The sequence below is a fragment of the Octopus bimaculoides genome, chromosome 1 (assembly GCF_001194135.2).
Source record: "Octopus bimaculoides isolate UCB-OBI-ISO-001 chromosome 1, ASM119413v2, whole genome shotgun sequence".
NCBI classification, from domain to species: Eukaryota; Metazoa; Mollusca; class Cephalopoda; order Octopoda; family Octopodidae; genus Octopus; species Octopus bimaculoides.
Genome location: NC_068981.1, coordinates 58804360 through 58820625, shown reverse-complemented (window position 1 = coordinate 58820625; position 16266 = coordinate 58804360). Strand labels below are relative to the sequence as shown.

The 16266-nt window shown below is 35.3% G+C and overlaps 1 protein-coding gene across 1 annotated transcript in view; it reads right to left on the bottom strand.

Moving 5' to 3' along the window:
* LOC106877851 (uncharacterized) overlaps positions 1–16266 on the bottom strand; it is a 30870-nt gene that overhangs the window by 8579 nt on the left and 6025 nt on the right. The window contains exons 2-8 of the mRNA XM_014926884.2: positions 14255–14346; positions 12889–12998; positions 11821–11943; positions 8966–9170; positions 6811–6940; positions 2416–2606; positions 927–1151 (exon numbers count right to left, since the gene is read on the bottom strand). Coding sequence (XP_014782370.1) covers positions 927–1151; positions 2416–2606; positions 6811–6940; positions 8966–9170; positions 11821–11943; positions 12889–12998; positions 14255–14346 — 1076 coding nt within the window. The remainder of the gene's footprint in view (positions 1–926; positions 1152–2415; positions 2607–6810; positions 6941–8965; positions 9171–11820; positions 11944–12888; positions 12999–14254; positions 14347–16266) is intronic.

Here is a 16266-nt window from a genome sequence, read left to right as displayed (position 1 = left end):
ATGACCGTTGAAGTCTCCAGCCACAAAGAGAAGGTCCCTGTCACTCGTCGACGAGGTAGTTTGCAAGAGGGTGTCATAGAATTGGTCTTTCAGACCATCTGGTAGCCCCGGTTGAGATGCATAGGCTGAGATGACAGTAGCTAATCTATGATGAAGCACTAGTCTGATCTTAAGTACTCTGTCACTTACTCTAACGACCTCGATTACCTTATCCACCCATTTCTCCGCTAGAAGTATTCCTACGCCCCCGACCCCGTCAGTGTTCCCTGCCCAGAAAATCTATATACATATATACATACATATGTCTTGTAAAGTGCTTTGTGTCCTTGTCCGTGGTGGTGCCAGATAAAAAGCACTGGTGCTAATGACATGTAAAAAGTACCCAGTACACTCGGCAAAATGGCTGACGTTAGGAATGGTATCCTGCTGTAGAAACCAGACAATGGTGCCTGCTGCAGCTCCTGGTTTGCCAGTTCCTGTCAAAGTATCCAACCCAAGCCAGCATGGAAAATGGATGTTAAATGATAATGTGTCAAATATTTTGATAGAAGCTGGCGAGCCAAGGGCTGCACTAGGCACCATCACTTAGTCAAATGTTTTACAATTTCTAGCAATTCACAAGCTAAAAGGGACACTCTTTCTATATAGTCATGCAACCTGCTAGAAATGGTAGCCAAATATCCCTCAACTCATAATATGCCATCTTAAAAAAAAAATGAAGGAACATATAATAGAGTCCCAGATATACTGGGTTTGAAGAATGATGGGTTTAGATGGTAATGGCTGAAAAGGCTTCCATTACAGAGCTGATCAGTCAGGAGTGGAACTAAACAAAAATAATTTGTTGGCCATAAATGTTAATTTTGAAATAAAAAGAGAGTAACATAAAAATAGGAACTAGTCACCAAGTAAGAGTTGTGCTTTACCTGTATCTGATGAATATTGTAAACTGCAGCAGCAGCCACATCATTAATGTCACTTTGCTCCAACAAAAGGCCATTCACAACTGCCTCACCAGTTAGTGCAAGATAGGAAAAGGTTGTACTACTCCCATTGGAACTGCTAAGAGGTACTTTTGCAGAATCCAGTTGATGTTCAACAGTAGATGTTAAAAAGTGTAGGCCAGCTTCAGAAGAACACAAGTTGGTGACCTAAATGAATATAAAAAAAGAAGATTAATACATAGAATAAAAACACCTTTAATTGTAGAAGGCCAAAAAACCTTTAATTGAATAAACTGTGAATGTAGAAAAATGAAAGATAAAATAGACAACACAGCAAGATTTGAACTCAGAATATGGGTTTGGGGAAATCAAAACTAGACTAAGGTATTTAAACTAGCATTCTTGCAAGTCTGCTATGTGAAATTAACTACAATAATGAACCAATAAAGGATGAGTTTCTACGTTGCAACTTAAAATTATCAATATAGTGTAATGTTGCCTTGTTGCCTTTAAAATTTAAGTCATTATGTTGCAGAACAGAATTTCTACAATAAAGACAAAATGACTATAGCTACAAAATTTGATTATATGAAGTTCAGATCAAACTAACAAATCAGAAACCAGACATGTTGAAAGTGAAATCCATGTAGATTACTCTGAGTCATTCAATTAAACATATTTGTGTTATAGGTCTTCGACAAAACTAACAACAACAATGCAACCTGGGCTGGTCGAATGTAGTTCAACACTTCCAGTTTTAAGTTTAATTTTTATATCTAAATTATCATTTTTAAACCATTCCAGAGTTTTGTACTATTCTGCAAATCCTTACCTCTGCCAATAAGATCTGAAAACTGACCAGTTTGGATTTGTTTCACTAGCACTAAGTCTAAAAAATCAAGTACTACACATAAAATTACACTCACCTTTGAATAATAACATTTTAGAAATGTTTGCATATTATCAAATATGACAGACAATTGTGTAACTCCTGTCATACCAGCATTACATTGTCTTGAACTTAATTTTGTGAATGAAAGGAGGAAACTATTCTCTCCATGCCAGATCATTATCAGAAAAAAAACCCCCACAGTATATTATTGTGTTGCAGGGACATGCAAAACTGTGGGCAAAGACCATAAAAAATTAATAATGCTAGCAGCGTTATTCCAAAAATAGAGTGGATATGTTAAGTAGATCTACCTGGTTGCAGCTGGTTACAAACAATTTATTGGGCTAAGATACTTATACAGCATTCTGATAATGAAACTACTACCATATGAATATGTTAGCAACAAAGAATGAACTTTAATCTTTGATGCTATAAACAAATGATATCACAAATAAGCCTTATTAATTACAACCTCGTAGATAAAATCAGTAACAACCTGAAAGACTTTGATGATATTATCCATAAAAGGAATAAATGAATAAGAATGACTAAACAACAGAGCCAAAATCAAGTACTTACCAACTTAAGGATTGCTACCATAATTTCAAAAGGAAGAATTCTAGATTCCAGTAATAGAGACGCTATCATATGGTCATCATCTTTCTGAAGTTCTTGGACAATGTGCCTCTTGGATATGAGTTCCTGTAGTAAGGACACTGCACCACACTTGATAATGCTATTGGTAACACTCTTTCTGGTCACTAATGATGCTAATATGAAAGAAAATAATGAGTTTTAGAAAATAAGAATAATAAAATCAATTAATAGGATATGCTAAATAAATCTTCTCCCTTTTATCTCTCAAATTTTGGGTGTCGTAATCATCATTTAACACCCACTTTCTATGCTGACATAAATTGAGCAACTTATCACAGTCCAAGTCAGTTCTTGTTCATTTACTGATCTCCTTGCCAGGTCAAAAGACTACACTGTTGTAATGATATGAAACTAAATGTACTTAGCTTCACATTGTTAAATACGCTGTCATGGATAAAAAGTGCTCAGCTCAGTGGTTGGGAGAACAGCAGTCAAATAAACAACCACCCACTCTGCATCGCGATATTGTAGTGCCTGCATGGCACAATAATAATGGCAGTGGTAAAACAAGATAAATATATATATTGAATTGAAACTAATCAGATTACCAGCACATTATTATCATTAGACATTGCTCAATGCTACCAATGTACCAGTATCATCACTGGACACGATGTGACACAAAACAAAAGAACAAGAAGAAAATGGATACACAGTAACAAACTGCAAGAATACACATGTTTAGCTGGAGGTATTGTTACAAATTTATATACCAGACTATTGTTATCATATCAGCTACACAGTGCATGTTGTGCCACAGAAAATAACCAAATCATATGGTGTTGTATTGCACAAGAAAAACAACAATAATATGGCGATATCTCACATTCCCGTAATGCAGTGGCACACAGGCAATGCAGCCAAAGCCCTGCAAATATTCAAACAAAACATGTATTATTGTGAAGATGAGGAAGTTACAGAACCAAGGAAAATAGCCTTTAAAATATTAAGAGGCATTGGACATGAAGGACTCAAACGTTTGAATGCATCTGGCTTATCAGAGGCTGACAAGAAAAACCCAAATAAACTGTTGAATATTATTCAAAGCACAAGTCAAGACAAACCTCAATTTCAGAGTACATCACCTTAAACTGAAGGTATGTAGACAGTAGCATGATGAGACAATTAACGACTTTGTTACAAGAGCCCGAACAATAGCAAAAAAATGTGAGTTTGAAGAAAAAGAGCTTAAACAATGGATCATAGAATTATTGATTGCTTCAACTCCCATGAAGCCTTCCAAAAGGAGCTGCTTGGAAAGGAGAAAGACTACAAACTTGAAGATGCCCTAGCAGAGGATAAAAAATTTGAAGCTATTCTTGCAGGAAGAAGTCAGATGCAACAACTTGCAAGTGCAGAACCAAGCAATGCAGATGCTGTCAAGCACTCATGTGCATCCACCAAGAAAGTGTGCATCCACCAAGAAGGTGCCCTGCATACAATGATTCCTGTAACTTCTGCAACAAAAAGGGACACTGGGGAAAACAGAACAAACAAGATAAAACAAGACAGAAAAACGGAGATGGAAAAAGAGCACACAGAAAATTCCATGATATAGAATCAAGCAATAAGGCTCATACTGACTCAGAGGAAGAGAACTGTGATCTCTACCACTACATAAAAATTTCAAGCATGTGAAATGAAGCATTTGCAACATATGTCCACAGAAAGAAAAGGTTCAACAAATAAAATTAAAGATTGATACGGGAGCAGCAGGTAACACATTATCAATGCAGACATATTGCCAGATGTACAAATCAACCATTTCAGAGAAATCAAACCTCAGATTCTTTGACCCAAAGAAACCAACAGGACTTGAGGTAGACAGATCGTTGAAAGGACTCAGAGCAGCTATCATACAAGATGGCAAACTTGTGGCTTTGCATCGAAAACCCTTGTCAAAACACATTCAAACTACCCAAACATCAATCATGAAATGCTGGCTGTGGTATTTGGAATCACCTGTTTGAAATCATCACAGACCACAAACCTCCGGAGTGATTGCAGAAAAACCCCTTCTTCAAGCACCACTCTGACTACAAAGGATGCTCCAGAAAATTCAGGGTAATGATTTCAAAATCAAATACCACCCTGAGCATACCATGACATTGGCCGACACCCTCTTTTGCCTCCCAAGCCGTGAAGACATTGACCTTGACGTGAGAGTGGTTGGAATCGAATTGACTGCAGGAGAAATCCACCAATCTGAATTTAACTTTGTCAATTTTTCCATCAACAAACGTTATCAACTGCATGAGTTCACCAGCAAGAATTCTACTTAGGCTACACTGATGGAAACAATCACTTATGGGTGGCCAGACAACATCAAACAGGTCCCAGATGATAAGATGAATTAGCTGTAGATGGAATCATCTTCAAAGGGACACAAGTATTGGTACCTCCTCCTCTACAACATGACATTCTAGTACAGCTCCATGCCTCTCATCAAGGGATAGAAAAGACCAACCTTCATGCTCATGAAGGCATCTATTGGACAAACATCAACAAAGACATTGAAGAAATGTGCAGATCCTATCAAATATGCCAAGAATTCGCAACTGCCAACAACAAAGAACCACTGATACCTCATGATATTCCCAGTGCACCATGGAAAAAACTCAGAACAGATCTATTTGAAATCTTATCTGCTCATTTGTGACTACTTCTCCAAATTTCCAATTGTGACTCACCTCAGCCAAACCACAAGCAAAGTAATCACAGAGAAATTCAAAAAGACTGTCTTTCTTTGGCAGACCTGATGAAATTTTCAGCGGCAATGGTCCTCAATATACCACAAAACCATTTTAGCAATTCACACAGGAATGGGGAATTCAACACACATCATCACCAAGGTACCCCCAATCAAATGAATTCATAGAGAAAAGTACAGACAATTAAAAAGACAATCCAAAAATGTGAACAAAGCAAAGAAGACATAACCAATGAATTGTTGAATCTAAGAGCCACACTATTAAACTCAAAAATACTGTCACCCGTTGAGATCCTATTGGGCAGACCGATCACAACACTTGTGCCATCATGCTGGAACTACTCTCATGAAACTCAAAGACAGAAAACTTCTTGAAGAAAAGAAAATATAAATGAAAACTGCATATGACCAGCACGCAAAGAGGGAATTACCTCTGTTGCACAAAGGACAAGCTGTACGATTCCTTGACAAAAACAACAAATGTTGGATACCTGGAGAAATAGCAAGACAATGTAAAGAAACAAGGTTTAACATTGTGAAAGCTACATATGGAGATTTGCGGAGAAACAGAAGGGAGCTGTGAGATACTGGCATAGGTATAGATAGACAGTATGAACAGACCACTCAGATGGAAACGCCTGCCAGATTGCCCAACAATATAGAAAGACAACCATCCAATAGACCCTACAAACCCCATGAAACATGTTACTCAACTTGACTCAAAGAAAGAAATCACAAATGCTCTTCCTATAATGCAGAAACAAAATAATAGTGAGACGCATGAGGACTGTTCAATGCCAACCTCCAAAAGAATCACAAGATTGGGAAGAACAGTGAAAACACCAGAGTGCTACAAAAACTTTGTACCACAAAACTATTCATGTTATTTGAAGTGCATGTTGCATATTGCTCTTGCAACAAAACAGTATTTTTGTTTCCTTTCTTTGAGGGAGAAGAAACCCTATTTTCATTTGTCAGTTTTATTAGTCTCTGAATTGCTTAAAGAAATGTTGTAATGATACAAAACTAAATGTACTTAGTTTAACATTGTTAAATACACTGCTGTGGATAAAAGGCAGTCAGCTTGGTGGCTGGGAGAACAGCTGTTAAAAAGACAACCAACCACTCTGCATCACATTATTGTAGTGCCTGCATGGCACAATATACACCTCAAATGAACATTTCAATCTTGACTTGGTTTCTATGCATGGACACCCTTCCTATCACTAACCACTTTGCAGAGTGTTTTGGATGCATTTTATCATGGTCCCAACATCAGAGAAGTTATCATCTTCTCAATAAGACTAAAGAGTCCTCTTGACTCTATTGTCTTCACTCATTTGCCAACTATTTTGCAGAGTGTATTAGGTTGCAAAGTGAACTTCCTAACCACATAGCAATAACAAGGCTGAAATAAATGGAAAAAGAATGGTGAATGTGAAAGAAACATAATACATGGAGTGAGAGGGTTAAGATTTTTAAGAAATGGGAATGGAGTTCAAATGTAAGTAGAATAAATGGAAAATGGTGTAAACACTGAAAACTAAGTGAAATGTAAAGACTGTGTTACAACTTTGAAGATCAAACATTTTCATAAAACTAATTACCTAACATTTTCAAATGTGCTTTGCCAATGTTATGACTTGAAGAACTGGATAAACACTTATAAATATCTTCTAGAAGTTTCTTTTCAGTTTCATTAAGTATTGTGGAAAATGTGTCGCTGTCTGGAAAGGGCTGGAAAAATTGAAGAAAATTCAATTTATATAAGTTGCGTTAGAGCAAATATTTTATGATCATATAAGCAACTTTCAACTATAGTACATGATACATGATATAGTTCTTTGTATTCAAAAACAACATCTCTTAACTGTACTACACTAGTTTTAAAGTGAAAAATCTATGACAAAGAATTTATACAATGCAGGAAAACACTCAGCAAATTGAAAATATTTGTCCATGCAGTTAGTGTTACCCTCTTTGGGTAACTAGCATAGCTTGAACAGAACAGTAACATAGTTCATTCATTTAACAGGTTTTATGCCTGTTTCTCCACGCTGGCATGACTTATCATCATCATCATCGCTTAACATCCATTTTCCAAGCTGGCATGGGTTGGACATTTTGACTAAGGTCTGGAGAGCCAGCGGCTGCACTAAGCTCCAATCTGATCTGGCAATGTTTCTACAGCTGGATGCCCTTCCTAACGCTAACCACTCCAAGAGTGTAGTGGGTGCTTTTTTATATGCCACCAGCACGGGAGCCAGTCAGGGTTTACTGGCATCAGCTATGTTTGGATGGTGCTTTTTATATGCCACCGGCATGGGAGCCAGTCAGGCAGTTGTGGTATCGATCACTTTCAGATAGTGCTTTCTACATGCCACCGGCACGGGAACCAGTTAGGCAGACCTGGCATCGACAACATTCGGATGGTGCTTTTTACATGCTACCTTTACAACCAGATGCTCTTCCTATCACCAACTCTTACTTGTTATTCAAGTAAAATATTTTTTATTCTTTACTTCCAAACTCAACCTCATGTCAGACTGACAAAAGTACAACTTTTTGTTTGCTGGAGAATGTAAACATTGCTAGTATCTTGCTCAGACAGCATTAATGAAAGCAAGCAAAATTAACATTCATAACACACTCACACATGCTCTCTCACATACACATGCAAACACACACACACACGCATGCAAACACACACACATGCAAACACACATGCAAACACACACATGCAAACACACACACGCATGCAAACACACATGCAAACACACATGCAAACACACACACACACACACACACACACACACACACACATGCAAACACACACACACACACACACATGACTAGCTGCCTCAGTTTTTATCCCAATTCCACTCATAAAGCCTAAACTTATAGTAGAATAGTAGAAGATATTTAGCCAAAGTGTCATGCAGTGGGATTAAATTCAAAACTATATGATAATAAAGCAGATTTTGTCATCACACACCCATGCCTGCACCTATTATAAATATATTTGAATAAAGTCACTCAGTGTTTCTAACTGTGGTCATAAGATTAATATGGTGTATATTCTCCTCATTCAAGTGGATGCTTCCACACTTGTCTTATTACTAGCACCATCAATATGATCATTTTGACAACTACAAATAGCAACGAAATTTCTCTCAAACCACAGCTTACCATCTTACAAAAAGGAAGATTATATTTAGACTTGACACAATGTCTCAAAAGATAATGGAATGATCATTGCTTTGATCAGAGATATGCTTGACCAGAGCTGATCTGTGACTAAACAACCAAAATAGCAATAATTCATAACAACTTCAAAACCCTTTCACTTCAATTGAGCCATATGCCATCACAATGCTTCTGCAATGCATCTGCTTTGGACTCCACTCACATAGTCCATTCCTACATTATTGATGTGGGTGACAAAATCAGACAACATAGAGGGTACATTGGAATTGTGCTGACAAGGGGTCAGGTGAGGCTGAATAGGTAATTTCAAAAATGATTACAAGAACATTTAAAATTAATCTACAATACTATAGACATGAGTCTAGAAATACTACATCCGGAACTCATATGAAACAGCTAAAATGTAAACCAAAAGACAGTTCTGATTCTTTATACCACTAATGATGAAGTTTGGAACTTTAAAATAATGTACAAAGCTGTGCAAATAAAACAAAAATAGTTCAGAATGTTACATATTTTTAATCATCAACATAATGAGTTTGATCACATACTTACTTCAGAAGAGGGATATGTCACAGGAGAGAATGTAGCTGAATTTGAGTTAGTATTTTTAGGGGCAGAGTTCCATGCAAGTGAATTATACTGTAACTGAGGGGAAGGTGATGATGATGAGGAGGATGAAGAACTAAACAAAGTTTTGCCACCACTTGGTTGAACAGCAATACTGTTTGACATGGATTTCATCATGCTGCCAAGGGGCCTTAAAAAAAAATATTTAATAAAATTAACATATAATATTTAATAATCATAGTAGCTTTATTTAAATATTAATATTTAAAAATAATGGAAACAATGAAAATTGTACAGAAGCATTTTTAAAATATCATAATATTGGAATACACAAGCATCATGTCCAGTCAACACCTAGACATGGTGCTTGGAAAATAAGCCAAAAGCTTGAATAAACCTATCAACCAGTTGGTAACTTCTGAAAAGTTACAACTTTCCCAGTTCTTGCGTCTTCAGATATATCGCTGTATGAATGTGCAATATATTCAATTCTACATACTTGAAGCCTCCATATTTTCACTTAACTTGCTAAAAATAAGAACTAAATCTCCTTCAAATTACCCCTTTTAAAAGGAATGGGAGAATGCTCTGGATAAGGTAGTTCTATATACATCTACAAAAAAAATAGGATGATCGCAGCTGGAATATTTGATTACAACAGCAGTCAAATCTCATTCAAGTTGCACACTACCCCTTGAAAATGGACATATTGAACAATGTAGTTCTGGATACACTGTGTCTGAAGAGATGGGACAGGATCATCAAGGTTGGAATGCCTTTGATCATAAAACTGCTCAGTCAGAACTAATTTGGAGACAGACAACATTCTGCTTAAATAGAGGTGATTCTCCTTCCAAATAGAATCACTTGGATATTTCATGGAATAAAAGGTAAAAACAGTTTTCTCTTTATTAGATAGTTTTAATCAAGGAGTGAATAATATCTATTCTGATGAATTTATATATAGACAAGTAAGTTGCTTTCCTGTTTGATTCCTTGATTAATTCAATACAGAACCAAATTAGGTGCATAAAACAGATTTGAAGTGAAGTACTGGGCAATATCAAGAACACCAAGTAAAACAACCAAATGCAATTAGCTTGGTTTTGTTTTTTCTGTAACTTGAAATGAATGCTAATGCACGCATGCAAGCATATGTTCATTTAGTTCTTAGTGTAAGTGAGTCTTAAATTGTTGACTGGTCAGAGTAATTGATTGTTGCAGACAAAATATTGATTAGTGTATATTAAAAAAAACAGCAGCAGCTCATTAGCAGAACATTTAATAATCAAGGTTCATGAAGTTGAGTACAATGAGGTTATCAAACATCAATTTTATGTACACGTACAGGAAGGAAGGCTATTTGAGAACACTTATGAAACAATGCATTAAGATGAGAAAGCAGTATAGTTTCATCTAACCAACTCTCTCTCTCTCACACACACAGATGTCTGTAGACAGACATAGAATATTTCACCAGAGTGCTCTTGACACACTGGACCACATGTTTTAGTTATATACACACTGTATGAGTATATGACTATACAGGCTATTATAGACACACTGGACTACATGTTTTTTTGTCATAAACACTGTGTGTATTAGAATACATACCCAGTCCATATCAGATATAATAGATTGAAGGAGATAAAGAATTTCTCAGTACAATGCAAGATAGTATGGTGGGGTGGAGCACTGAGTTAGTAAAAGTGCATGATAGTATGGTGCAGTACAGTATACATGAAGATGTGACATAGACTTGAGTTAATATAGAGTGTTATAGCATAATATTTTCAAATTTTGGCACAAGCCAGCAAGTTCAGCTGAGGCAGTAAGTCGATTACATCAACCCCATAGATAAACTGGTACTTATGTTATCAACCCCCGAAAGGTAAAGTTGACCTCGGCAAAATTTGAACTCAGAATGTAAAGATAAACAAAATGCCACTAAGCATTTTGCCCAGCATGCTAATGATTCTGCCAGCTTGCTAGCTTGAGTGTAATAGCATACTGCTGAGCAGATGTGGTTGTTGTTGATTAGCTTCAAGTCAGTCCAGACAAAACAGACCTATGATGAAACACTCTAGCACTGATTTTTTGTATTTTGTAAAATTTAATGTATTTTGGTTTACATTATTTAATATGTTCTTCCATTTTAAATGATGGTGGAGTATAATTTCAGATAGGTTTACCAAAACATAGATCCGCTCTTATTAACTCATATAATTAGCGTGTTATGGCATGGAACATGTTACTGCCATGTATGTCTATAGCCACTTGTTTAGGACACTGATTAGCCCCAGGTCAACTGGGATGAAGCAGACTTATCAAAAATGCTTCCAAATGTAGCATTCCTGTCTTTTTTTAAGTCAGTAGGGTATGAATTAAAGGAAATGTGGCTGCTATTTCTAGAGGGTGAGCTCCTACATAAAGGCTTCATATTGATTGTGTTTGTACATACTGGTTAAATTAAATCGCACCAATATAGATGTGTGCATGTGTGGCAGTGTATGTGTGCATGAACTGGTTATAAGAGCAAAATATAATTATGTGGAAATATACATATTGTGCAAGTATGATTGTGTGGCTAAAAAATTCACTGCAACCATGTGGTTCTGGGTTCCAAAAAACTGCACAGCACTTTGGGCAAGTACCTTCTACAATAGCCTGAGAATGAAATTTGGTACATGTAACTAGGTTGAAGCCAACCAAATGTATGCATGTGAAATGGAGTAAAATACTTTGTTATTTAAGTCTTCTTAAGGAGTTACATATTGCATAAATAAATAAAAGGATCAAGAGAAAAAAAAACTAAAAATAAAGTAAAAAGATAAACTTACGTGTTAGCAACTTCAGCAGGTAAATCAATGATGTATGAGGGAATTTTGTTACCAGTCAAAAACTGTGCAACTTCATTGCTAAATGTGTTACAGTTATGGTCAAATAGGTTGTACCTCTCAGGTCTGTCAAAGAGAGCAATATGAAGAGTAGAATGTTGATATCAAATAACATAGAATAGAGTGCCGGTATCTAACAAACAGGTAATAGATTATTTGAAAGGTTTATAGCAAAGAAAAATTAAAATGTAGGAACTAACATTTTAATTGCTGAAAGACTGCACATTATAAACAAATATCAAACAACAACAAAAGGAACATAAATACAAAGTTAACAATAATTGTTTCTAATTTAAGTGCAAGGTCACAATTTTAAAGAGAGAGTGTTAGTCGATTACATCAACCCAAGTACTTGACTGGCACTTTATTATATTGACTTTGAAAAGATGAAAGCCAAAGATGATATCAGCAGATTTGATCTTGGAACATACAGAACTAAAAGAAATGCCAAAAGGCATTTTTCTGATTCCCTAATAACTATGGCAATCCAATACCCCTAATCATAATTTTTTTTTTTTTACCACTGCCACAAAGCAAAGAAATAGGGAACATTACAGGGGCAGGTTACAAAAAGTGAAATCATGAAGAGTGACAGTATAAATAATATTTAAGTATGTGATGCAGGACTGCCATTCAGAGCTAATCAAGAACCCACCCTCCATAACCCCAAGATTATTCTGACTACTAGGAGTATGCACCTATATCAGTATACTGAGACTAGGTCCATTCAGTCAGCCTACACTTGCCTGAGAGGAATTCTTTCCTCTCTGTGGACTAAAATAGATAGAATCCGCTTCAAAAGAGCTACTCTTCAAAGTAGATTGCCCTTCTTCACAGTTTGTGATGTCAACTCATTTTTTTTATGAGGAAAGGTAAATGAGTCTCTAATCACAACTGATTATTTTGTAGGCCTGCCAAACAGAGTTAATATGGAGCTAAGCTGAAGGTTTGAACAATTTTTTAAAATCAGTAATGTATCACAATTATAAGATAAAATAAAGACAAACTTACTTGAACTGATCATTCGATAGACCATATAAAAAGTCTGTAAATACATCACAGCTAATGCTGGTTGTCCCAAGATTTTTTATTGTGTCTGGTTGTCCTATGATTGTTTGGGCCTTCAAAAATGGAAATAATTGAAATTTTTAATGAACACAAAACTGGAGCAAGCAAGATATAACGAATTTTTATCTTAATATACATCCTTATGTAAAAAGAGTTTCAACAAACATCTAAGTTGTCACTCCTGCCCCTATTGACATTTTGATAACTTCCCAGATATATACCATTTCATATTCAATATGAGAATAATTCCATCTAAAACGGAATAATTCCACCTAAAACGGAATAATTCCACCTAAAACGGAATAATTCCACCCAAAACAGAATAATTTCATCTAAAACAGAATAATTCCATTCAAAATGAGAATAAAAAATACAGCATTTTGCTTTAATTTATTTGTGTATCACTAATAATTATTTGTGTATCATTAATTTGTGTATTACTAATTATAAACATATTTTTGCATTATATCATTCCATTCATTGTCAATTTATTCACTAAGTTTATTTATATATCATTTATTTCCAAAATGCATATTACTATATAGTATGAGTATTTTGTTGGAAATAAATAAAACATAAATTTAGTGAATAAATTGACAATGACTGGAATGATATAATGCAAAAATCTGTTAATTATTAGTCATACACAAATAATTAAAGCAAAATGCTGCATTTTTTATTCTCATTTTTAATATAATTATTCCATTTTAAATGGAATCATTTCATATAGAATGTGAAATGGTACAGTCATTGAATAAGGCAGGAATGCATGTTATGTCATTATTTGGGATGGGGAACCTATCTTCAATTTTGGAAAATAACAGAAATGCATGATAGCCAAAACAATTGTATTTTATAAAATGAGCAATATCTTGATGTGCACCAATGCAGTAACTAATTTGCAGTAGCTGTATTGTGATACCAATACAGTGACACTATGAATGTGTATACCAGTAGAGCTTAGAAACATTGTCTTTGACTATAGGTCTACTTGATCAGGGTTAAACAACACCAGAAACAGAAAAAAGAAGTTCTGACAACCAGTAGCCTTCTTCGATCATAACTGAATAAGCTTTGAAACATATTCAATCCACCATCTTTAAAAAATTTAAGATAGTGTGTGATATGAGAGAGATTTGGCTATTTCTAGTGAGTTAAACCACAAAGCAAGGACTCCTCAAACTTTCAGTTTCAAGATAGGAATGCACTCAGTTGTAACAATACAAAAAATGTTATCTGATCAAACCTCTTTTTTTTCCAACAAAATGCTGTAAGTCTTAAGATATAAAAACAAAAATGGATCCCTTACCGGTTCACAATAAGAAATTCCATTTGCTCCAAAATAGTATTCCATGCCAAAAACAACTATAGCAGTATGCCATATACCATCAATTTGTTTACCTTGAAATGAGAGAGGAGAAAAAGAAAATTTTAATGTTTTCAACTAACATTGATAATAAGTTTGAAATTTAGTGAGCAACTCCTTGAAAAAGAAGCATGGATAACACACATACACAATCTCATTTACTCTTTCCTCATTTATAAATTTAAGGCCTTGTTCCTATAAAACAAATCAATATTATTTGATAAATAGGCAATGAATTGACAAACACAGTAGAACATTACATTAAATGGCATACAGCATTTAAATTGATGTCTATGCTTTGAGTTTAGATACCACTTTTTTAACCAATGATAAAATAGGTATCAAGTATATACTAAGGTTAATTATATTGACTATATTTCCTCTTCCATATATATTTGTAACCTTTTATAGTGATAAGAAACCTACACTGTTTATATTCAATGTTGTTAATGTTAAGCCCAAGACAGCCTCAATCAAGGTGTCCTACAACCAAAGAGGTGCTAGTTACCACCACCCTTTTCAGAGAGTTTATCACAGGTTGCATTATTCAATGTCATCTTTTTTTAATACCATAGAGTGTGATTCAAGAGAGATTTGCCTGATCTTTCTAGCAATCCAAACTTCCTTCTCAAACCCCAGGTCAGTAATGATGGAGTAGACCTGTGATCACAGACATTCCAGACACAATCATCTGTATCTTTGCATACACAAGACTACATTATCTAATGTGGTCCTTCTTTAAGATAAGAGGATACACTGATACACTGAGGGAGATGAGGACGCTATTTCTAGCAGGACAATTGATAATATAGAGGGCCCCCTTGGCAGACTATGTTAAACCATCGTTTTTCTTATATGAGGTATAAACCTGAAATTTTTACATGAAACAGAAACTGTTGTGCTGTAACATTCATGCTCATTTGAAAGAACATTAACAATGTGAACTAGCTTGAACCAGAAATCAAAAAAGAATCAAAAATTATGTTAGCCAGGAGATTAAGTTCTACTGTATGGTGGTTACCACCTTAAGTGTTGGTTTGTGTAAAGTATTAAAGTAGCAAAGATAGCAGATACTTTATCATATCTAGTTTGCTACCTCACTGTCAAGAGTTCTAATTTACATAATGATTAAATTTGTACTTTCATCCAGTAAAGAATGTTCCAATAAAATGTTTACCCCTCCAAAGCCCTGAGAGACCCTTGACAGTCAGAACGTTAGTGTATCATATATAACATTCCCACATGCCCTAACACTTATTCCTGATAGCTAAGCATACAGTAATGAACCATTTTAATCAGTAATACCTATTTACAGCTTAGTGAAGTGGGTCAAATGAGTGTTACATGTATTGGCTATGAAATTGTTGGACTCGGTCATGAAAGTTATAGAGGGTCAAAACTCAACTAATTAGGAAGAGGGTTAACCTAGATGAGATGCAGTTTGGTTTAGTGCCAGGAAGAAGCACTACTGATGCTATCTTTCTGGTAAGGCAACTGCAGGAGCAGCATTTAGCCAAAAATAAACCTCTATACATCAATATGGCAAAGGCTTTTCATGGGATTCCCCACTCCCTCATCTGGTGGTCAATGTGAAAGTTAGTCATAAATGAGTGGTTGGTGAGAGCTGTACAAGCCTTGTACAAGGATGCTATCATTAGTGAATCAGTAACAAATACAAAATTAGCGAAAAACGAAACAGTGGGCTCTCTACTGAAGGAGATACAAAATATAAGCATCGTGGTTAATTGATATTTTCATCCTTCGTCTCAATGTTTAAAATTAATTGTTTTTATTTAACGAAACATCGTTGTTGTTTCTAACTATCTGGTAATCATGGGGGAAAGATATTACTGTGACTTTTGTGATAAATCTTTACTAAATAACCAAGTTGAGGTATGTATAATATGTTTATTACCGGCATAATGCCTCTCCCAAGGTTTAATTGTATATATATA